This window comes from Vulpes lagopus, chromosome 10 (genome assembly GCF_018345385.1).
Source record: "Vulpes lagopus strain Blue_001 chromosome 10, ASM1834538v1, whole genome shotgun sequence".
Taxonomy (NCBI): Eukaryota; Metazoa; Chordata; class Mammalia; order Carnivora; family Canidae; genus Vulpes; species Vulpes lagopus.
In genome coordinates, this window is record NC_054833.1 from 40,611,395 (window position 1) to 40,636,284 (window position 24,890).

Sequence of the window (24,890 nt, forward strand, 5' to 3'; positions counted from 1 at the left end):
GTGTTATATGTCACTATTTGTGTAAAAAAAGGAAGAACACATATTCATAATTGCTAGAAATGTCCCCCTAAAATACACTTAAACTGGGAAATATTGGTTGACTCTGAGGAAAGAATAGGAATTCTCCTGTACTTTTTAGACTGTGAAATAGTATGGAAATGTATTTATTGTTTACTCTAACAATAAAAATTAAAATTAAAAGAAGAGAGAGCTGACCTAGCAGTTCCAGTCCCAGGTATATACTCTAAAGAAATAAGAGCATACACCCACACAGAAATTTGTGCCTGAATATTCGTAGCAGCATTATTAATAATAGCAAAAGATAGAAATGACCCAAATGTCTGCCAATTGATGAAGGTATAAATAAAATATGGTATATCCATACAACAGATTATAATTCAGCCATAAAAAGGAATGAATTCCTCTCAAATCAATCAATGTGATACATCACATCTATAAAAGAAAGGATAAAAACCATATGATCATTTTAATAGATGCAGAAAAAGCATTTGACAAAGTTCAACATCCATTCATGATAAAAGCCCTCGACAAAGTAGGTTTAGAGGGAGCATACCTCGACATAATAAAGGCCTTATATGAAAAACCCACAGCAAATATCATATTCAATAGGGAAAAACTGAGAGCTTCCCCCCTAAGGTCAGGAACAAGGTAAGGATGTCCACTCTCACGACTTCTATTCACCATAGTACTAGAAGCCATAGCCAAGCAAGCAACAAAAATAAAAGCATCCAAATTGGTAAGGAAAAAGTGAAGCATTCACCATTTGCAGATGACATGATACTATATAGAGAAAACCCAAAGACTCCACCAAAAAACCACTAGAATAAATGAATTCAGTAAGATCACAGGATACAAAATCGATATGCAGAAATCTGTTGCTATACACTAATAATGAAGCAGCAGAAAGAAATTAAGAAAATAACCCCATTCACACTTGTACCAAAAATGATAAGATACCTCGGAATAAATCTAACCAAAGAGGTAAAAGACCTGTACTTTGAAAACTTATAAAACATTGATGAAAGGAATTAAAGATGACACAAAGAAATGGAAAGCCATTCCATGTTCATGAATTAGAAGAACAAATATTGTTAAAATGTCTATACTACCCAAAGCAATCTACATATTTAATGTAATCCGTATCAAAATACCAACAGTATTTTTCACAGAACTAGAATAATCCAAAATTTATATGGAACCGCAAAGGACCTTGAATAGCCAAAGCAGTTTTAGAAAAGAAAAACAAAGCTAGAAGTACTATAGTTCCAAAGCTCAAGTTATATTACAAAGCTGTAATAGTTAAAACAATATGGTACTGGCACAAAAATAGACACATGGATCAACAAAACAGAATAGAAAACCCAGAAATAAACCTGCAACTATATGGTCAATTAATCTTCAACAAAGCAGGAAAGAAAATCCAATGGGAAAAAGACAATCCCTTCAACAAATGGTGTTGGGAAATCTGGACAGCTATATGCAAAAGAATGAAACTGGACCACTTTCTTACACCATACACAAAAATAAACTCAAAATGGATTAAAAACCTAACTGTGACACCTGGAGCCATGAAAAGTCCTAGAAGAGAACACAGGCAGTAATTTCTTTGACGTCAGCCGTAGCAATATCTTTCTAGATATGTCTCCTGAGACAAAGTAAATAAAAGCAAAAAATAAACTACTGGAACTACTTTAGAATAAAAAGTTTCTGTACAGCAAAGGAAACAAATCAATAAAACTAAAAGGCAACCTACAGAATGGGAAAAGATAGTTGCAAATGACATATCCAATAAAGGATTACTATCCAAAATACATAAAGAACTTATACAACTCAACTCCCAAAAAGCAATTAATCCAATTAAAAATGGGCAGGGATGCCTGGGTGGCTCCGTTGACCAATCTTGATTTTGGCTCAGGTCATGATCAGGATGGTGAGATCGAGCCCCGTGTCAGGCTCCACACTCAACAGGGAGACCTGCTTCTCTCTCTTTCTCCCTCTCCCTCTGCCCCTTCCCACTGTTTGCACTCACTTGCTTTCTCTCTCCCTCTTTCTCTTTCTCTCAAATAAATAATCTTTTCAAAAAGAAAAATAAATAAAAATGGGCAGAAGACATGAACAGATATTTCCCCAAAGAAGACGTACAGGTGGCCCTCAGACACATGAAAAGATGCTCAACATCACTCATCATCAGGGAAATGTAAATCAAAACTGAGATATATCACCTCACACCTGTCAGAATGGCTAAAAATCAAACACAAGAAATAACAGGTGTTGGCAAGGATGTGGAAAAAAAGGAACACTCATGCACTGTTGGTGGGAATGCAAACTGTAGCCACCACTGTGGAAAACAGTATGGAGGTTCCTCAAAACCTTAAAAATAGAACTACACTGTGATCCATTAATCGTACCACTGGATAATAACCCCAAAAATACAAAAACATTAATTCAAATAGATACAGGCACCCCTATGTTTATGGCAACATTATTTACAATAGCCAAGATATGGAAATAGCCCAAGTATTCATCAGTTGATGAATGGATAAAGAAGATACAGTATATATATATATATATACACATATATATATCTATATTACATATATACAATGGAATATTATTCATCCATAAAAAAATAAAATCTTGCCATTTGCTATGATATGGATGGAGCTAGAGAGTATAATGCTAAATGAAATAAGTCAGTTAGAGAAAGACAAATACATATGATTTCACCCATATGTGGAATTTAAGAAACAAAACAAAAGAGCAAAGGAAGAAAGAAAGAGAGAGACACACAAATCAAGAAACAGATTCTTTTTTTTTTTTTTTAAGAAACAGATTCTTAATGATAGTTAACAAACTGATGATCATGGGGGTGGGGGAAAGGTGGGGGATGGGTAAAATAGTTGATGGGAATTAAAAAAAAAGAAATTAATTATTGATCCCTCCTACAACCTGTATGAATTTTGAAAACATTATGCTAAGGGAAGGGAGTCAAACACAAAATAGCCACATATTGTATGATTCTATTTAAATGAAACATCTAGAATAGGCAAATCTATAAAAACAAGAAGTAGATTAGTAGTTACGTGGGCTAGGGAGCAGGTTTGAGGGGGAAATGGTTATGACTGCTAATGGGTACCATGTTTCCTTGTGGAATGATGGAAATATTCTATAACTGATTGTGGTGACGTTTGCAAAACTTTGTGAATATACTAAAAACCATTGGATTGCACAATTCAAATGGGCAAGTTGTATGCTGTGTGAGATCTCAATAAACCTGTTTTTTAAAATAAGAAGGGGGATCAAGAAAAAAAAAGGCCCATGAGACCATGCCTGAGGACACACATCACTAGATGCATGACTCACTTGTCAGGCTCTGTTGAAAGAGTTCATTCATAAAACTTCAAAAGAAAGCCCACAGGGCAGCTGTCAGCCTGGGTCCCCCAAGTGTAGTCTTCCATGCAGGTACCTTCCTTGGGGAAGAGATCCCTGGACAAGCCATGGTGGAAAGAGAGAAACAGGGAAGGAGAAAGGCCAAGCCAAAGGTAAGTGAGCTGGTTACTGGTGGCGGCAAATGAAGCTCAGTCCTGCCGGGGATCCCCTGCGAACCATGCAAAACCCACCAGGACAAGGGATGGGAGGGAACACCGGAGCAGGTAGCAAGCGGAGCCAGCTACCATGAGGCCACATCTGCCATGGCCACCAGAGTTGCCACAGCAGCACAACAACAGGCTGAGAGCTGAGGATGGTGCTGGGCAGCCCGCCAGCCCCTCTGGAGCCCCTCTTCTTGCTCTACAGAACTCTCCCTGCTACACGGTTCTCAGCTCGGAGAGCCTCAACATCATTTCCAAAACCCAAACCCATCCTCAAACAGCAAATACCTGCTGCCTTTGTGGATTCTCAAAGGCTTTGGCTGAAGACCACTGAATGCACCAGATGTTTTGTTTTTTGTTTTTTTGTTTTTTTAAACAGGAGGCATCCAGAGCCAAGCCTGGCACACAGGGACCCATCAGGCTGTGGGCTGCTGTCAAGGTCAACGGCGAGGAGTGACTGTACAGCAAGGCGTCTGGTTGCTGTAAAAGAGCCCTGATGGCAGTGCCCAGAAGGAGTCTAAGAGGGGCCCTGAGTCACCGTGGCGTTGCTAGGGTAGGTGTGCTGCCTCAGATGTGGGGATGTTTTCATGGGGCAACAGGCATTCAAATGTAGAGCACAATCATGTAGGCAGAGTGGCCCATACCCAGCGTGAGGGGAAGGTAACCTGCATGGGTCTCTCCTCAGAGAGCAAATACTCAGGCCTCTCCCCAGCCCATGCCTCCTGCCCCCACCAGTACTCAGGCACACACCCATGCTGGTTCCATGGCACTTCCCAGTGTCTTGAAGGAAACCTGGAGGCTGACTCCATCCCCGTCACCAGGAAGCCCAGGAGACAAGATCTGGAGCTCCTCATGCCACAGCCACCTGTCCCGCAGTGCACGATGTCCGGGGGTGCCTGCCTACCACCCACCCATCCTTGTGGCAGGGGAGACAGCCTTGTGAAGCAGGGGGCACATTCCTTATGAACCAAGCTGCCCCTGAGGCTCAGACCAAAGTGCCGAGACAGAAGGGGACTGACCGAGGCCCCAGCTGATGTCACGGCCCCCCGTGGGGATGGGGAGCTTCTTAGGACACAGCAGTTTTTCAGTGTTGCTCCAAGCAGCACAGCCCTAACTACCCCCAGCCTGAGCCCAAGGAACTGATGCTATCATCACCCTGTCACTCTTCATCTGCCAGCCACCCTTGGCTCCACTCTGGGTCTCAGGGTAAGGGTCCCCCTTACCTCTAAAACCTAGAACCACCTTCTTCTCACCTGGCTAATGTTGAACAACTCTAAGGTGGGGTGGGGCTGCTTTTCCCTAAACACTCCATCATGGCAAGCCTGGATCGCTCCTCTTCTGAACTAATGGAGAAGGTGATGTAGAGACAGAGGCAGATGTGGGAGTGATGTGGCCACAAGCCAAGGAACACCTGGAGCCACCAGGAGGTGGAGGAGGCAAGCGATGATCCTGCCCTACAGTGTTGCGGGGAACATGGCTCAGCCAACACTTTACTTTCAGACCTCTGGTCTCCTTACTGTGACAGATTTTGTTTCTGTTGTTTTAAGGCACCTGGTGTGTGGTAACGTGCTATGGCAGTCCCAGGAAACTACGGCAGCCCCTTAATAAAGACCTTCCCACCCCAGATAAAAAGTGCTCCTACACACGAGCGCAGCAAGCCAGTGAGACAGGCACACAGATCATTCGAAGCCTCACTGCCCAAACTAAAGCTCGTTAAGTCCCTCACGGTTCTGGGGAGCACATGAAGACACCCGCCAAACATGGCCCACCTCCTGGAATGTGAACTTACTCAAAGGTTCTCAGGAGGAAGTGGAGTTGACTGGTAAGTAATTTAAAACAAAGAGGCAGGGATCCCTGGGTGGCGCAGCGGTGTGGCGCCTGCCTTTGGCCCAGGGCGCGATCCTGGAGACCCGGGATCGAATCCCACGTCGGGCTCCTGGTGCATGGAGCCTGCTTCTCCCTCTGCCTGTGTCTCTGCCTCTCTCTATCTCTCTGTGACTATCATAAATAAATAAAAATTAAAAAAAAAATTTAAAAAAAAATAAAATAAAAAATAAAACAAAGAGGCACATGTTGTAGAGCAGGAGGCCAAGGCGTCTGAATTTTTTCAGATAAGAAAGTTGCTTCAAGAGAAAGCTGTGGTGGTTTTGGGGCTCCGCTCCTAGACGCCACTATGATCACTACAACCTTAGGATGTCCACCTTCACCCCTGGGGACAGAGATTTCCCCCCAGAAGGAAATCCAGAGGGACAGGACGTGATTCTGCAGCCATCACACGAGGAGGCTCAGCTCCTGGAAGCTGCTGGACTTCCCAAAAGCTGTTCCTCAGCCCTGGAGGCTCTAGGGGTGAGCTCTGGGGTGAGGCGGGTCTGGTGGTGGACCAAGGCAAATAAGAGCTCATCGGACTCCCCGCCCTGATCCCACGCTCCTGAGCAGACCACTTAACCTTGTGGTGGCAAAAGAGACTCGTAACCAGAGAGGAAACAAATCGAGGGTCGCTGGAGGGGCGGGGCGTGGGGGGAGGGGGTAACCGGGTGATGGGCGTGGAGGCGGGCAGGTGATGGGATGAGCACTGGGTGCCCTACGCAACTGATGAATCACCGAACTCTACCTCTGAAACCAATAACGCACTATATGTTAATTAACTGAATTTAAATAAACATAAAAAAAAAAACCCACCACCTTGCAGTGCCTAGTGGTCTGGTCTACTAAAGGAGCCCAGCCCCCAGCCCTGGCGGGCCTAGGGAAGCCTGAGCCTCCAGCAAGGTGCTCCCCACTCCACCAGGACGGGGCGAGGAGACCCCGCAGCAGGGAAACTGTGCCTTCCTAGGGCGGTGGAGGAGACAAGTTCTCTTGGATTGGGAGAAGCCAATAAGCCCCTTTTCCAACACAGGTGTCTGCAAGACTTTGGGGGCTCTGAGCCCCCACTCAGACCCCAAGGACTCAGAGCAAACCGAGGGCGGGGTCCCCCACCGGCTCCTCCTGCCAGGCCTGCACTGGGAGGGAGGCTACTTGGAAGTCGCACCAGGCTCTGGAGTTCATGAATGTTGACAACTGAAGAGTGGGAGTCGTCAGGGTGGTTTATTGGTGTTAATGTGATGTGGGCAGGATTAGCGACTCCCCAGATTGTTCTCTGGAAAATACAGCAAAGGAAGGCAGAACGGGTCTCCTCCCTCCTGCCACTCAACTCAGGATTTGATTATACGTGTCTTCCCGGGATCCCTGGGTGGCTCAGCAGTTTGGCGTCTGCCTTCGACCCAGGGCGTGGTCCTGGAGTCCCAGGATCCAATCGAGTCCCACATCAGGCTTCCTGCATGGAACCTGCTTCTCCCTCTGCCTGTGTCTCTGCTTCTCTCTCTCTGTGTCTCTCATGAATAAATAAATAAAATATTAAAAAAATAAAAGTGTCTTCCCAGGGATGAGAACTGCACGAAGAGCCTGTTGCCCCAGTGCCTGTAGTGGGGAGAAGCGAGGGAGGAGGGAGGGAGCGATGGTCCTCTGCCCTGCCTCCCTGCCTTTCTCCCCAGAGCTGGAGGTGTCCCAGCATACCTGCCCCTCCCCCCAAGCCTGAGCTCCAGAAGCTTCCTCCGATGCGATGCCGCTCTCTCCCTCACTCCCCATCCTTCAGGCACAGGTCCCTCTGCGCTTCCCTGTCTCTCTCTGGCAGAGGACCCTTTGATTATTTTTGCTACCCGGGCAGGTGGGGGCTAACCCTCCCGCACACCCCCTAGGGGCTACCTCTCTGATCCAAGAGTCTCCTTCGTGGCTCTGGAAGCTGCATGGCTCTCAGATCAAAAGCCAGGACAGAGAGGAAAGGCCTCCGGGGGGCCTGGCCGGCCTGCATTCCTCTGGCCCCAGCACAAAGACAGAGGCGGCTGTCATGTAGAGAGCTGGGGGGCAGCGAGGGGCCTGTGAGGTCATCCAGCTCTCTCAGGGGCTCAAGGATAGCCGCTCGCCCTCTCACTCGCTCTCTCGCTCGCTCAGAGACTCCAGACAGGCCCCTGGGAGACAAATGTTTTCATGCTGCTGGTAGTCTGGCCATTGCTTTCCTTGTCCTTCCTGTATTTGAAGACTTTCTAGGCAGACATTGCCTCATGCCCCTCCTGCAGGGTCCCAAGGTCCCAGCCTGTCCCCCTTCTTACTACAGGGTCTCCTCAGCCCCTTGCTTACCCCATGGCCCCCCCTTTACCTCCATTATGTTACCCAGTCTCCTGATGGGCCACACAGCCTGTCTCCTCTGAGCACGACCCTCCTCATCTCACTCTTGGCCCTCTGGTGGAGGACCACCCCGGCCTCTCCTAGAGGTCACACTCCAAGCCTGCTCAGGCTGTGCCAGGAGGAGGCCTCCCCATGGAGGGGTGTCTGTGTGTGCGCAGGTGTGCAAATGCAAGCCAGGGCTGCGTGCACATGTCTGGTGGCTTGTGCTCCCCAATGCGTGTATTTGGCCTTAGCTTTCTAGATATGGGAGGCTAATCCCCGAGGGAAGTTTCCAGAATCCAGCCATGCTGGGCCTCAGGCCCATCTGAACCACGTGTATGATGGCCACCAGGAACTGAACAGTAGTAACCACTGCCTGGGTAACTAAGCTTGGGCTTTAGGTGCACTATTTACTACTTCTAAAAGCCCAACACTTTACAGATAAGAAACAGTGGCTGTACCTGAAGGTAACAGAAAGCAACCAGCCGGCTTGGAAGCTGCCCCAGGTTTGTCTGAGTCCGCAGCTCCCGGTCAAGTACGTCCGCATGGGGTGGTGAGCAGAGTGTCCACGGATGGTTTCTTTCCAATTCCTCCCACTAAAAAAAAAAAAAAAAAAAAAAATTCACTTTTTCAGAAGATTTCAGAAGCTGGTATAATGAACCCCCATGTACCATCACCCAGCTTCAAAACTTATCAACATTTTGCTAATCTCGTTTCATCTCTTCTCCCAGACACAGATTTTTTTTTTCCTGCCGTATATTAAAGCAAATCTCAGACATCATTTTATTTCACCTGCAAAGACTTCAATCTGTATCTCTAGCAGATAAGGACTTCTCTTCCTTTCCCCTAATTACCATACCATTAACACGCCTAACAAAATTTGCAATGGCTCCTCAGTATTATCTAATACTCAATCTGTGTTTTCCCAGTTGCCTCAGAAATGGCTTTTTATAGTTGGTTTGTTCAAATCAGGATGCAAACGAGGCTGGCCCATTGCATTTGGCCCATGTGTCCTGAGCCCTCTGAGTCATTAACTGCCCCCTCCCTCCCCCAGACCTGGTATCCCATAGGAAGTCCCACATTCTGACCCACCCTCTACCCCTCTACCCACCTCTACCCACCATTCTACCCCATCCTCACCATGTTTAACATGCTCTTTGATCCCAGAGAGAAAGTGTCTCAAAAGTATAAAATAGATCACACTGCTCCCCTGACTCCCTCTGTGGCTCCCTATTGCCCTGGAAAGAAAATCCACGCTCCTTTCTTGGCCCACAGGAACCCATCATGTAATTTGGCTCTGGATTCCATCTCGGGTTTCACCTCCTTCCCTCTGCCTCCTCCTGCTCCAGTCCTGCAGGCTACCTTTCCCTGCTTTGACACCTTGGGGCCCAGTGCAGACCTGTTTCCCTCTCACTAGACCACGCCTCCCTCAGCTCCGCCACTGTGGCCATCCTGCCACCCACCCTGAAGCCCCCTCCCCAGAGAGGCCCACCCTGGCCACCCTCCCCCAGTGGCTCCTGTCTCGATCTTTTTTGTGTGACCACTCCACTTCTCAGAATCTGCATTTCCTTCTGCTATTTGTCTGTTTCCTTGATTTCCAGAAATAGAATGCAAGCTTTCAGAGGGCAGGGCTGTGTAGGGCTCGGAACATAGTTAGATGCTCAAGTATTTGATAATTGATGGGACAAATGGGAGGGAGGGAAGATTCTTTATCTTCTAAAGAATTCCAAGCCTGGCTGGAGAGGCAGGAAAACAATGAGAATGCAAGCCCTTTTGATCAATCAATCAATATCTATTAAGCACCACTAATGACCTCCACACTCTTCCAGGCATGGAGGGGGTATCTTGGGCGTTACCAGCACTCAGTTCAAGGATAACCGAATGCACTCCCTCTGTCGGGGTGGGAATTCACTTAAGGCTTCATGAACTGATCCTCCATCAGCAAAACCCCTCAGCCTCCCATAGTGTCCTGGGGCTCCAAAGGATGCCTGGGAGGCAGGCAGGGCCAATGTGATGATTCTCCCCATTTCAGAGATAAGGCCGTTGAGACTCAGCTATTTGCCCGGGTCCTGTGGCCAACAGGGGCAGGTTGCGACATTGCCTTTCCCTACTGGGCTGACAGGTGTGGTAGGAGCACAGGAGGGAGGCAGGGGGCAGAGACCACCTGGGCAAAGGGCAGGTGGACGCAGGAGCAGAGGTCAGGGAAGGTGACTAGGGAGGCCAGAACGTGCTCCCAGCCCAGAACTGTGGACTCCGTGGGGAGAGACTCTCCATCAGCCCTGCCCCATCAGGTGGGGTATCTCAGTATCTGGCCTGGGGTCCAGAGCCTAAGGGAGAAGGCAGGAGAGCCCCTGGTGCCCGGCCGCGAGCTGCAGCCTCTGGGAGCTCCACGTACCGAATCTTGGGCTCCTTACTTTATGGCTTATTTTAATTTAGACAAAAGACTCACTTGGCCTTTTATGATCCCATCCAGTGGAGCTTTTTGTCTTTTTACCAGAGCTTTCTGTTTTTACTGTTTTGATCTCTACTGTTTTATTAAGTAATCCTTTTTGCTTTTTACCCCTGATCTCATTTACTTTTTTTTTTTCTCTCTTGCTTTTAAATGCAAACAGAGAGGCAAGCAGTATCCTCAAGGTGAGGCCATGAAGGAGCCTAATGAGACCTGGGACCACAGAGGACTAGCCCTGGCTCCAGAAGTGGTCTCCCAGAAAAGACTAGTGTTCCCATTTAAAATGACTTGTTTCAGGGCGCCTGGATGGCTCACTGGTTGAGCGTCTACCTCTGGCTCAAGGTGGTGAACCGGGGGTCCTGGGATCGAGTCTTACACAGACTCCCAGCAGGGAGCCTACTTCTTCCTCTGCCTGTGTCTCTGCCTCTCTCTGTGTGTCTCTGCCTCTCTCTGTGTGTCTCTCATGAATAAATAAATAAATAAATCCTTAAAAAAATTTTTACATAAATGGTTTCACGCTATCAATTCCATTCCGGTTCTTAAAATTCTTCCCTCTGGGCTGCTTGCAAGATCTCCCCCAGTTGCAGAACAGAGACGCGCAGTTCGTTACCTCTGACTGCGGGTGGCATGCCATCATGCGACAATGCCACAGGCTCTTTACGCCGCCCCCACTGAAGGACACGGCGCTGGCTCAGATCGTGACCACGACTCACACCTGCCCGCACGTGTCCACCGTGCACCAACGGGAGACCCTGCGGAGCCCTACACCCCCAGCGTGTGAGTGGCAGCGATGGGGCACCAGACCCTCAGTACCCAGGCCACCCGTGCTTCTCCGTGCCCGGTTTACACCTTCCACCAGTAGGAACTGAAGGCCTTCCCTTTCCCGCCTCCTCACTAGTCTCTGATAGAATTCCGATTTTCTTATTTTTGCCAGTCCAAGGGGGTAAGATGATACCTTATTTTAATTTGTGTTAAGGAAATTAAGTAACTCTTTATGTAGCTATTAGCTCTTCAAATGGCCACTTCTATGAATGGCCCTTTTTCCTTTCTTCTTTTAGAAACTTGTGTTTTTCTTTTCTTTTTTCTTTAAGATTTTAATCTATTTATTCATAAGAGACACACAGAGGCAGAGACACAGGCAAAGGGAGATGCAGGCTTCCCGCAGGGAGCCCGATGCAGGACCGATCCCAGGACCCCAGGATCACGACTTGAGCCAAAGGCAGACGCTCAACCACTGAGCCACCCAGGCATCCCGATACTTGTGTTTTTCTTAGGGATTTGCAGTTCTTTGTATATGCTGGATATAAACCTTTGTCAGTTTTAGACTTCCAAAAATATCTACTCCCAGTCTGTTGCTCCTCTGTTAACTTTGTTTATACCGTTGTGGGTTTTTTTAAACAAAAATCTCTAATGTGGATGTGACCAAATCTATTTATTTTGTTCCTTATGGTTCGTGTCTGGTTATTTTTTAAATTGTTTTCAAAGAAATGCTCACTTTCAGCTTCACAAGTTATTTTTAATACATTTTCTTTCATTTGTGTTTATAATTTTACTTTTCACATGTAGGACTCTCTCTACTTGGGAATTTTTAAAAATCTAGTGTTAAGCACCAACCCAACTTAATTCATTTCCAAAGAAGTGAACCATTTTTTTTCTGGTGACTTTTACAAAATCACTCATTCTCTCACCGATATGTGACGCTACCTCTCTCATAGGGAGTCCCCTTGTGGTTTTTTACTTAGACTTATTTTAATTCAGTTTATTTATGTGTGACTAGGTCTGCTTCTGGCCCTTTATTCTGTTCCTTTTGCTTATTTGTCTGTCCCTATGCCAATAACACACTGCTTTTATTATTACGCTTTTATTGTAATCAGTTTGATTATCAGCAGAACAAGTTGCTTCTTTGTTGCTTCTTTTTTAATTGGATTAGCTATTTGTGGATCTCGATTCTTCGATAGAAATTTTATACTCACTTTGTTTAATTCCCCAAAATTCCTTCTGGAATTTAATTGAATGTAGAAATTAATTTGGGGCTAATAGACATCTTTCCAAAATTAAGTCATTCCAAACATGGATAAAGTATTTCTCTTTATTTAGGTCTTTCATTTAATGATTTTTGTAAAGTTTAATGCTTTTCCCCCCCTTTGTGGTCTTGGGCCTTTGTTGTTAATGCCTGAGGCCTTTGTGATTTTCAGGGCTATTATCAGATACAGGTCTGCTATCCTCTCCGGGATCCTGGGAGGGGCCTAGAAATGTGTCTGTGCTGTTGCAAAATCGCAAAAGCAGAGTATTTTAACCACAGTTGGTCCAGACTTCGTTATCTCAATCCCAACTTCCCCTCCACGGCAACACAGGGGTGCGGCTATCTTTCCCAGTTCGTGTCTTCATTTTCTTCAGATACATACCCAGTAGTGGAATTACTGGATCGTGGGGTGGTTCTATTATTAACTTTTTGAGGAACTCCATAATGATTTCCACAGTGGCTGCACCAGTTTGCATTCCCACCAGCAGGGCATGAGGGTTCATTTTCCTCCACATCCTATTAGTCTGTTCAGGCCTTCTTTTTCTTTTGTGTCGATTTCAGCATATTTTCCAGAAATGTGTACATTTCATATAGGTCAACTGTAGAACTTTCATATACATGTATATTGTTCTAATAGTATTTTTTAAAAGATTTTATGTATCTATTCATGAGAGAGGTAGAGACTTAGGCAAAGGGAGAAACAGGCTCCATGCAGGGAGTCCGATGTGGGACTCGATCCCAGGACTCCAGGATCACACCCTGAGCCAAAGGCAGCCCCTTAACCGCTGAGCCACCCAGGCATCCCTCTAATAGTATTTTTATATTTAAAAATCTTAGTTGTACTTCACGATCTTTTTCTCCTTACCCCTGGGAGAGACCCTTGGCTCTTGCTTACCCTCTAATGCTCTGCAGAGTTGGATTAATCCTGTAGTTTAAAATCTGCTCATATTTGCTTGGTATGTATTTTACCGGTCTTTTAAAGGATGTTCATTTTGTCTTTTCAGGGAAATTCTTGTCTTTAGTACTCATTTATACTGTTTTTGCTATTCTTGGCATCATTTTTTATTTCATTGATTTCTGCTTTTTTAAAAAAGATTTTATTTATTTGACAGAGAGAGCGTGCGCACAAGCAGGGGGAGAGGCAGAGGGAAAGGGAGAAGCAGGATCCCCACTGAGCAGGGAGCCCGACATGGGGCTCAATCCCAGGAGCCTGGGATCATGACCTCAGCCGAAGGCAGATGCTTAACCTACTGAGCCACCCAGGCTCTCCTCATTGATTCCTATTCTAATCTTATTTTCTTCTTGATTATATGGGCTTTCTCTATTGCTTGTTTTTTTTTTTTCACCTTCTGATTTGCATACATGACTCGTTTGTTTTCAGCCCTTCTTGTTTTCTGATAGATGTATTTAAAGCTATAAATTTTCCTCATGGACTGCTTTAACTGTAGTACATAAATTGTGATATGCAGAGCTTTCTTTGACATTTAATCCTAAGTAATTCATCATTTCCCTTAAGATTTTCTCTTTAGTCCAAGGGCTATTCAGTAGTATGTTTTTATTTTTCTCACATGTGGGACATTGGGCTATTTTGGTTTTCGTTTTTTTTTTTTTAGATTTTATTTATTTGAGAGAGGAAGAGGAAGCACAAACAGGGGGAGGGCAGAGGGAGAAGCAGACTCCCCGCTGAGCAGGGAGCCCAATGTGGGGCTCAATTCCAGGACTCTGAGATCATGACCTGAGTGGAAGGCCGATGCTTAACCAACTGAGCCACCCAGGTGCCCCTGCCTATTTTGGTTTGGTTTGGTTTTGGTCTCTTCCCACCCCTAGTCTCTCCTGACTGCTGTCATGTTGAGATGATCTGGATTTTAGTTCCAGATTGTGCCACAGATTCATCATTTATTCAAGCAACAATAAAATCCAATAAATTATTCTTCAATCTTATTTTTCTCATCTTACATGTGCTTCTTAAGATCTACCTTTTTTTAAAATTGTTGGAATACATTCTGCATACCTCTTTATGCCTGAGGATGTCTTTATTTTGCCCTCATATTTAAATAAATATTTAGCTACATATAGACTTCAGTGGTTTCTATTTTTTTTTTTTAATTTTTATTTATTTACGATAGTAACACACAGATAAAGAGAGAGGCAGAGACTAGGCAGAGGGAGAAGCAGGCTCCATGTACTGGGAGCCTGACGTGGGATTCAATCCTGGGTCTCCAGGATCGCGCCCTGGGCCAAAGGCAGGCGCCAAACCGCTGCGCCACCCAGGGATCCCTTCAGTGGTTTCTAGATATCACTTGTCATCTCATTGTCTGGTTCCTCCTTATTGGTAGGTGATCTGCATGGAAGTTTTCTTCCTCAGATGCACTTACATGTCTCCCTAATGTGTCTGTGAATGGCATTTTTCTTTTTTCTATTGTTTGGCACTGTCTTAGCCCCCTCCCCTCTGAAAGTGTATTTGTCCCTTTAATTTGGGGGCAAAGTCACTGTCTCTTCCAACATTTTCTCCTTTCTATGTACTCTTTTATCTTTTTCCTTCTCCAGGATAGACACCTATTTGTGGCTGTATTGCCATCTTCCATATCTTACTGTTCTCACAGTGTTTCTCTCTATTCCTGGGGGAGAGCCCTGAGACTTATTTATCTTCGTATGCTCCACAGAGTTGGGTTTGGTTGACTTGAATGTCTAGCTGGGCTGGGAGGAAGTAGAGCTTCAGCCTCAGTAGTCCCTTCCCTTGGCTCTGACAAGAGTAAGGGAGTAGTTCCCACTCATCCTCCTCCCCACAGGCCAGCCCAATGCTGGTGGAGGAGTCACAAGATGTTGCCACTGTGCCCATCTCTCCATTGTCAAGAGAAGCTAGGGTAGGACAACAACACGGATCCTCACCAGGCTACATGGCTAGAGCAGACTTTAAAAGTTTGCAGAGGGCTTTCTCACCCTCTGTCTCTTATCATGACAGCTCTTTGAAGTGAGGCTGAATTGGCGATCTAGCAAGGACCATCCTCTACTACGTCATGCAACTGTATTGTGGTTACATGAGTGTACATGCGCAGACATGATTTCACATGCGGACATGCATGAGGTGTTTAAATGTCCAAGGTGCAAGCCTTCCTAGGCACACGAAGTCAGTGTAAATGCCATATGCAGGGGGAGCTGGGCCCCCATGGTTCCCGACTCTGTTGCTGGGGAGTACTATCCATCCCCATAATCTGCTGTCTGGTCCTTGTCAAGTACCCTCTCTACCCTCACCCAACCTTCCCCTCCAGAAGAGGTCCTCCTCCTGGGCTGAGATCTCCAACAGGCCCTTGGTGCCAGCAGAGCTCTGTGGGCACGGGGCAGCCACCCAAACCCACAGAAGCTGTCCTGCTCACACTGCTCTGTGCTGCCCACTGCTCCACCCTCTCTTCCTCAATGCAGAGGGCAGGAAGTTCACCTTGGATCTGACCTGCATCTCGATTAAAGAAACAGCTCCTCTTCTCCATCTGAACTCAACTGGAGCAGTCATCTCTGGCTAGCCCAGGATGACCCTTTGCTCATCAGGGGGAACAAGGCGCATTCCCCTCTACCTACAGGTGGTGTTTGGGGGAAGTCTCTCTTCCCTCTATCCTCTCTCTATTCTAACAGAGCCTTAATCCACCGGCCACAGTAGCAAGTGGGGAGTCAGGGCCGCCTTCACTGCTGTCAATTTTCCAGCTGGGCTTATCTGCGCCTTCACATGGTGTTCTCTTGTCAGAGGAGCCAGGGGCTGTGTGCGACAATCAGGCTAAATAAATGCTACCTCCTCATCCACCTACCCTCAATTCCCTGTCCTTTTGCTGAGGACAGCGGAGCATCTCCCTGGCCTCCACAGAAGATGTTGGTATATTGTCACCTGGCCTTATTTGATTAGTGTCTTACTCCAAATGCCTGGAGCCATCTCTCCACAGAAAAAAGGAGGTGGGAGGAGAGAAAGAAAGAAGATAAGTCTCCCTTTCCCCCTTTACTGCCTGACCTGCTGGTTCTGGAGAGGTGTGGGTGGGGAAATAGAACTGTAGGGAGCAGGGTGGGAGATGGCACAGGGAGGCATTAAAAGGAGAACCACAGGGACCAGGAGTTTTGAGGACTGTCAACCTAGGATCGAGGTTCCCAGACATTGATTCCTAAATCTTTTCCAGACATCCTGTGATCATCCTCCACATGCCATCATGGCCCACGGTGGCTTCTCCAAGCTCCAGTAGTAGGAGTTGGAAAGACAAGCTTTGTATTCTCTCTCAGACAGGAGAAAATGTGTCCCAGTGGCCCTAATGGTGAACATTTGGTGCTACCGTATCTGAGGTCCTGGATTCTGGTCCCCCAGGGACATCTGTGGCTTTTATGAACATGAATGGAACACACCAGATCCTAGAACCATCAGACAAATAAGTACCTTGGTGCCAAGTAGTCCTGGAAGAAGACTGTGGCTCTGTCCATGTGAGAGCCCTTCTCCATGCCTGGAACAACAGCCCCCAAATTGGCTAACTCCTTATCAAAGTCATTGGCACCATCCCATTGTCTTACTCAATGTTTTCCACAGTCCTATGAGACAGCTAGTGTTCTTTTCAACTCCCCAGATAAGGAAGTTGAGGCTCAGATGGCCAGGCGGCTTTCTCAAGGTAACAACCAGCAAGCAGTAGAGCCAAGACTCAGAACTGGATCTCCTGGCGGCGGCGCCAATCATCCCACCGTATTCCAGCTAGAACCCACGGTAGCCCAAATGGTGGCCACTCTTGAGTTGTGAGCTGCTCAACTTGCAAGGCACGTCAAGAGCAAGACAATCAGGAGTGAGGAGGTCCATCCGGCCTCCTCAAATACGTGTTCGCTGGTACTTTTGTTTTCCTTGCCAGGTAGCCGTGAACTGAACCGGCTCATGTTAGACACGGTCCCCAGTGATCAGAAGCTGCAGCACGAATTCTTACAAATTCTTACGCACACTTACAATCAACTGACTCCTGCAACCATGTGCTCCAGCATTACCTCTCTCACCTCCACCTACATCCTCTGGGAATCTATTCAAATCTAGTCAATAGAGCAGCAAGGAGAAGAGGATAAACCTACATCAGCACTGTATTTCTCTTCGTCTCTCTCCTTGTGAAAACAAAAGAGAAACCGTGCAAAGCCTCATCCAATATTCACTAGGAGTCAGCCTGACATGATCCCAGGAAAATAAGTCCTTTTCAAAGCCATAGTTTCGCGGCATCCTCTCCCACGACTGAGCAGTCAGAGCAGGCCGCGTGTAGGGCTCTGAGGCTGGCAGAGGCATTCGGCGGTAAGGCTTAATTATGATTCATGGAGTTGTGTTGTGGAGATGGTTTAAAGCCACTTAATTAGTGTAGGAATATACCGCCATAATTATCCTGAAATATGACCTAATTAACCTATGGAAAAGCCAGGCCCACTGCTCGGGAATGCCGGAGACATTAGTAGTCTATTAATATACTCAGTCTCTCTCAAGCCCAGCATTGGAGGTCCACAGGGCTGGGGGGCACAGACAGAGGAGAATAGGGTTTGCCATGAAGGGTGATGATGTTTAAAGTGTGTGAAGTGGGCCAGGAAAGGAGAAGAGAATGATATTTACTGAGCACCTATTATGAGCCAAGCAGGGTTTTAAACCATATCTAATTTAATCTTCGAAACAATCCTTTAGGATAGATATTAAAGTTCAGAGACGTTCGTTAACTGATCAAGGTCACACAGCCAGGAAATAGCTGAAATGGAATTCATTCCCTAGTCAGGCTGCCCGAAAGGCCATGCTCTTCCTGTTATTACTTACTGCCTCTGGCAGACACAAAAGACTAGGAGAAGTGGACAAAATAAAGAAAGAGGCCCTTTCAACTCTAAGGAGGTCCCTCTCCCTCTGACAGTTTTATTTTTAAAGATTTATTTATTTGACACAGAGAGAGTGTAAGCAGAGGGAACAGCAGGCAGAGAGAGAAGCAGGCTCCCCGCTGAGCAGGGAGCCCCACGGGGGGCTCGACCCCAGGACCCTGGGATCATAATCTGAGCTGAAGGCAGATGTTTTACCGACTGAGCCACCCAGGTGCCCCTCCCTCTGACAGTTTAGAAAAATGGAATCAGGGGTATCCCTGGATGGCTGAGTGGTTTAGTGCCTGCCTTCGGCCCAGGGTGTGGTCCTGGAGTCCTGGGATCTAGTCCCGCATCGGGTTCTCTGCGTGGAGCTTGCTTCTCCCTCTGCCTGTGTCTCTGCCTCTCTCTCTCTCTCTCTCTGTCTCTCATGAATAAATAAATAAAATCTTTAAAAAAAAAAAAAAAGAGGGGATCCCTGGGTGGCTTAGCGGTTTAGCACCTGCCTTTGGCCCAGGGCGCGATCCTGGAGTCCCAGGATCGAGTCCCACGTCAGGCTCCCGGCATGGAGCCTGCTTCTCCCTCCTCCTGTGTCTCTGCCTCTCTCTCTCTCTCTATGATAAATAAATAAATAAATCTTTAAAAAAATAAATAAATAAAAGAAAAATGGAATCATTTAAGCTTCCTGGGAGCAGGTTCAACCCTGCAAGTGTGCTGTGCAGGCTGGACACTGTAAAGCCCTCGGAATCCGCACTCACATAGGCCACAGTAGGAATGATATCCCACTGCTGAGAGCCTGCACAACTCTTCCCAGAAGACACTGCCCTATGTGCCTCCTTCAATTCCCTTCCTACCCCAAATCACCAGCCCCAACCCAGGCTTTGAATCCAGATGTTGGCCCAAAGCCAGAGAAGTCACATCTGGAATAATCTTTAACAAGGCAAGATTTGAACCCAGTCCTCCCCAGGTTGGGGGGGGTGGAGACCCTAGGGCCCAGGGTCACCCGGGCATCGGGATGAAAGTCCGGAGCCCTCCAGGGGGAGCCCAAGAGCCAGACTCCTGCCTCAGAGTCTGTCTGGCCAGCAGGTCGAGGAATATTCCAACAACGTCCTCATTCTTCCCTGATCAAAGGAGCTTGGATTGAACCTGCTGTAATCATCCGTCGGGGAGTTTGCTTAAAATTCCCCTAATTACGGGAGAGCAGAAAATTGCTACGCCTCAGACTGAATAGAGAAATTGAAGGCGCCCTGCTCCCAGCTGCCTGGGGAGACAAGCCAGGATGGGAATAGAAAGGCTGGGAGAGGCAGGCGGGCGACGAGGATGGGTGGCAGCAATGGGAGGGGGAGCCAGGGAGTGGGAGAGGCAGGGAAGGAGCCTGCAGCGAGCCGGGTGGGCAAGTGCTGGCTGGCTCAGGTGGGGCACGCCACCTCCCAGGTGAGAGAAGGGTGCCAGGATGGAAGGGCAGCCGTGCAAGGAAGAATTAGCCAGAATGCATCCTCCCAGGGCTGGAGCTAGTTTCCTAAAGAGGCTGGGGTTGCGCGTAACTCTGGCTCAGTTTAGAAAGTAGACCCTGGAATGTCCTCCCTGCCAGGAGAAGGAAGGGAAAGAGCAGAAGGACAGGTCAGGGAGGAAGCTGGCACGGCAGACTGCCTCCAGGCACCCTCTTTGGGCTCTGTGCTGTTCCAGGCACATCGAAGGGTCCAGAGGAAGATGGGGCACAGGATCCCTGCCCTTGGGGAGTCTCAGTCTGATGGGGGAGACTGAGTAAACATCCTGCCCAAAAGTGAGGCTCAAAGAAACCCTGTACACCCATGCCCAACACAGGATGGCCTTGAACTATATAGGAACGGGATCGGAAGGTGCTCAAGGGGAGGGGGCGGTGGTCAGAGAGGAAGGCTTGCTGGGGAGGCAAATGCTGGGCAAGAGAAGATGAGTGGAGGAGCAAAGATGGGACATGGGAGAGAAAGGTTTGAAGGAGCTCTACAAAGTACAGAGGGGTTGTGGTTACCATTTTTTGGTGGGAGGAAGCAAGACTCAGGGATCTAAGGTCACGCAGCTCATCAGTGCCTGAGATGGGGCTCGAGCTCAGGCTTCAGACTCCAAGTCTGTGAGTAACACGCCCATGGAGCCGAGTAACTGGGTGGGGATGGGTGGCCAGAAGGTGGGCTGCTAGAAGGGAAGCAGAGGGCTGCTCATTGACGACTCAATGTTGATGGTAAGGGGCAAGCAATACTCTAAAGGCCCTGCTGCTAGCCCTGCCCCCTCGGTGAGACCCCCAGGCTCCCCGCCAACAACAGCATGGGAAAGGCTGATGCTCCTAGATGCTCTCACACTTTCCCCAGGGACTTCTCAGCACCTCACTTGAGTCTCTGCTTAGGCCTCCTTCAGTTCTCTGAGGGCCTGGCTGCCCTACCGTGTCTGCACTTTCAGAGCAGTGGGATGGGCTGAGCCTTGGGGGGCTTGCAAGCTACAGAAATCCATTCAAACCAGCATTTAAATAAAAGAGGAAGTTTACTAAAACGACACAAGAGTATTTGTAGGCAAGAATGTGGTCAAACCTCGGTCAGGACTGGTATCAAGGACAGGAAAGCCCACAGGAACCAAGAGTTCCGGCTCACCTCTTGCCCTTCTGCTTCTCCTTGCACATCTGGGCAGATGTCAAAGCTCAAGACGGCCACTGAGGCTCCCAAGCCCACATACAGTGAAGAACGACATGAAAAGACCATCTAGACCATCTCTAGGCCCTACTAACAATGCCCCAAAGATGAATTCTGATTGGCCCAGCTTGGCTCAGGTGCCTGTTCTAATCCGACTGACCTCAGTCCGGGGGGGTTGGCTCACGGTGAACAAGTGGCTGCCGTGTGCTCACTGCCGCTTGTGAGCAGGCCAATCCAGGGGCCACGGTGAGTCACAGCACAACTGTCCACCACACCAATGAGTACACGCTTGGCTGGTGGGTGTGCCATGGACTGGCCTGGGAGCAGAGACCCGGGCTTACCTGTCTCAACAGGTGCTCTCTAGGTGGTCAAGGCATCCAACGGAAGCCACATGGCCAGTGACACACAGCCTATCCAAAGTTACAGCCCAGGGGGCCAGCTGCAGCTGAGGCCAAGCCTCAAGTGGGACACCGAAGGGGCAAGGGGACTCAGCATGGCCCCTGGCCCCAAGAGAGCCAAGGAGTGCAGCGGCAGGCTGGTCTGCGAGGGCTGGAGTCCTGGCACAGGGCCTGCCGGGAAGGCGGGCCAGCCTCTCGGGCTCCAGGGTGGTTATCTGAGGCTGGGAAACCTGTACTTTAGAAACTTGACTATTTTCATGCTGTTTGTATTTTCTGTAATTACTTCCCTTTTGTTCTCCCTCAGTATTTATGGAAGTCCTTTGTGAAAATGCCAGCAGATCCAAGCAATGCCGAGAGGAACCAGCAAAGGGGTTTGTGTTTCTTCCTGCGCTCAAGGTAAAAGAGACACCTCCTGGAGCCTGGGAATGGAGGTGGCAGGAACCTGGCCAGGAGGACAGGGGAGGGGCGGAAAGGGGGACTAGGACCACAGCTGAGAGGCTCCTCTGCCCCTGGCCTCTTTCCAAGCTCTTTCTCAAACATGGGAAGCCCTGGGCTTCCTTTGAACAAAGTCTATTGTCTGGAACTGACCGAGAAAGTGGCAGAGCTGCCCTCTTCCTATCTGCCCCATCTCGGGGAGGGTGGGGGCAAAGCCACCCTCAGGCCAGTCTTGACCGTGATCTCTGGAAGAAGCTGTGCCCTGGATCCCGCTCAGGTGCAGGGGTGGGGACAGGGATGACACAGGTGCTAGCCCAGGGGAGGGGGCCCTGCCCGGGGACCCAGGGAAATGGAACCTGAGCTCTGGGGACAAGCTCTCCCCAGATCCTGGTCTCTACCAGGATCCAGGTCTTCTTCCAAGTTCAACTTCTCCAGCCCCAACATTTTGCTGGGCCCTACCTTAAAAACTCTCTATAGGCATCAGAACCAAGTCTGCGGGGGCAGAGGTGGGGAGGACTCACACCCCTGAGTTTCTCCCGGGTTTGGGGTTCTTCCCTGCGGTGAAGATATGCATGAGACTCTGGTATTAAGAGACAGGAGGTACCTCGGTGGTTTCTTGGGGCGGGGCGGGGGGGGGGAGCGTCAATGGAGGTCCAAAGTGGTAGAAGGGACCAGTGGTAGAGTCACGGAAACCTTTGCCCTCTAACATTAAGTTACTTGTAAGCAAATAATCACCAAAGCATCACTAGAAGGTCCTGGCCCTCCCTGTCCTCCTCCCCACTGTGGCTATTCCTGGCCAGATGGAGTCGCCCCGGGTGGCTAAGCAGCTCCCAGGAGCAAGGTGTCCACAGGCAGAGAAGCAGCAATGACATGGGACATTAGGTGCTGATGGCTTTGCCAAGCAGGAGAATGGCAATTAAGGATGCAATGGGTCCCTCTAGGGGGCTGTCAGACAAGGATCCAGAACAAGGGTCTGGAAGCTGGGGGCTTAGTAAAGCAGCTGGGGTGGGGAGTCAGGCAGAGGGGAGACAGGACAGGCCTGTGGGGGTGCAGCCTCCAGCCCTCCCAGCAAGCCCATCAACAACAACAACAACAACAACAACAACAACATAACAACACCACCTGCCACTTACTGGGTGCCCAACATGCCCCTGCCAGAAGGTGGGGGAGTGCAATTATCCTACTTTCATAGATAAGATAAGAAAGGATTGGAGGTTAAGTAACTTGTCTGAAGCAGATAGATAGTGGATATGAAATTCAGGCTCAACTCCACCTGGCACCAAAGTCGGGACTCATAACCACCAGGCTAGGGTGCCCTCTCTGAACATTTCCCCAAACTGGGCCCACATCACCCCTGCCCCCCCCCAGGGGCCACAGGGAACACTGGCCCAGCTTGGGCCTTGAGGTTGCAGGTGGGTGAAGCCCTGGGGGATAGAGAGCTCACCCAGACTTCCTGGCAGCCACATGGCCACCATCACCTCTCCACCCTTTCGTGGGGGAGGAAGAGGAGGAACACCTGGCCCTGGTGACATGTGGAAGCTATGAGGTGGCACACCCAGGAAGGTGGGGGGTGAGGAGGGGTGCACATGTCCCCCTGAAGCCTGTGTCTCAGCTCCCCACCCACCTCGCTCAAACCTCCCGCTTTGGGGAACCCCACTGCTGATCCTCCCGCCTGGGGCTTTGTGCGGTGACGTCACTAACAAGCTCTTCCTTATCTATACCAAACATGCCTGAGGAAGGGACACCTGTGCCATTCTCCTGGCCCTGCCTATTTGCACACACCCACCATGCCCCAGACTGACTCTGAAGGTCAGATGATCGATGGCAAGCAGCCCGTGAAAAATTGCCCTTTTTAGGAGCTGATCATATGGTACCCAGAATGGAGGATGGGAAGGGGGGGGAAGGGAGAGGGGAGATGAAATGAGAGAAGATGAGAAATGAGATGCTTGGATGCCCCCAAACTGGGGTACCTCATGGGAGGAATGCTGAGCTGGGAGTCAAGAAGCAGGCAGTGGGGGGCGGGGTGCGCACTGGGGGCCAGAGAGACAGAGTCATCCTGCTGTCTCAAACCTGCTCCGGCCCCCTGGGCTTTGATCATCTGTCCAGGAAAGACTCTTACCACAAACTGCCCATGTGGGGCGCTGTTCCAACTGGTCGGAGCCCAAGGAGGTGAAGGCTATTTGAGTCCTAAGGCTGCCCACACCAGTGGCACTAGTTTGCTGGGAAAACTTGGGTGCCTGGAGCCTCCAGGACTCATTCCTGACCTCAGAAGAGTTGACTAGAATCCCAAGAGGAGAGGGGAGCTGGGGGTTCAGAAATGGAAGACATAAGTGAGGGAATTCAAGAGCCTCCATTCCCACCAGTCCAAACCTTATCCATCCTTCAAAATCCAGCAGAAATGCCATCTCCTCCGTGAAGCCTTCCCTGACCTCCACAGGAAGTTTGCTCCCTCCCTAAGTACTTTATCCCCACTGGTCTCCTGAACCCTGTCACTTTCCTCCTTGCACTGTGCCACCCAGAGCTAGATGTGGAACCCTACAGGGAAGCTGGCTCTTGCTTATCACCCCATTACAAGAGCTCTGTCACTACTTGGATAAAAGGAGATGAAGAAGAGGGGTTCGCTATGGAGCTGGGCAGGTGGTAGAGCACTCAGATCGGAGGACACAGGAGAGATTTGGGAAACGTCAGCTGAAATGAGACTCAGAAGAGCTATTGCTTGCTCCCTGAAATCCAAATTGCATTCGGGATCAACTAGAAAAGAAGCCTGTTTTTCTAGAGTCCTGGGCCACTGAGCACTGAATGCAGTGCCCTCACAGGGGGTGGAAGCACTGGCCCCTGGGAGGATAAGCTAGAAGGGGAAATCCGCCCCCTCAACCCCATGTGGTTTGGGTAGTGGTTGCAGCAGAAATAAAAATCACTTATTTGTTTAGCGGTATTTTTCACTTCAGATATTCTGTTTCCATCTTTATGAATTCCATTTGGTTTTTGAAATCTTCCATTTTTCTCTTCATTGTGTTCATATTTTCCTCTATAGTTCTGAGCATCTGGAGCATATTTGTAATCCCTGCTTTAGCATCCTTGTCTGCTCATTCCACCATCTTGCTTATTTGGGGGTCTGTGTCTGTTGATTGATTTATCGTCTGGTTATGGGTCAGGTTTTTCCCCTTTCTTTGCATGACTTTTTTTTTTTTTTTTTTGTTAGGTGATGGGTACTGTGAATTTTACTTTGGGCTCTGGACTTTGTTGTATGCTACTTAGAGCAGGACTTTGTTTTGGCTCCCAGTGATTTGGAATCAC

At 48.5% G+C, this 24,890-nt stretch overlaps 1 protein-coding gene across 2 annotated transcripts in view; it reads right to left on the reverse strand.

Moving 5' to 3' along the window:
- The window catches only part of LOC121499615, a 200,425-nt gene that overhangs the window by 26,273 nt on the left and 149,262 nt on the right, over nt 1–24,890 (reverse strand). Inside the window, exons 4-5 of one of the 2 annotated variants that reach the window (XM_041770453.1) lie at nt 8,270–8,404; nt 6,629–7,612 (exon numbers count right to left, since the gene is read on the reverse strand). In XM_041770453.1, coding sequence (XP_041626387.1) covers nt 7,339–7,612; nt 8,270–8,404 — 409 coding nt within the window. In that variant the 3' untranslated portion in view covers nt 6,629–7,338. Of the gene's footprint in view, nt 1–6,628; nt 7,613–8,269; nt 8,405–24,890 lie in introns of those variants that run through there. The other variant, XM_041770454.1, reaches the window with a different exon arrangement.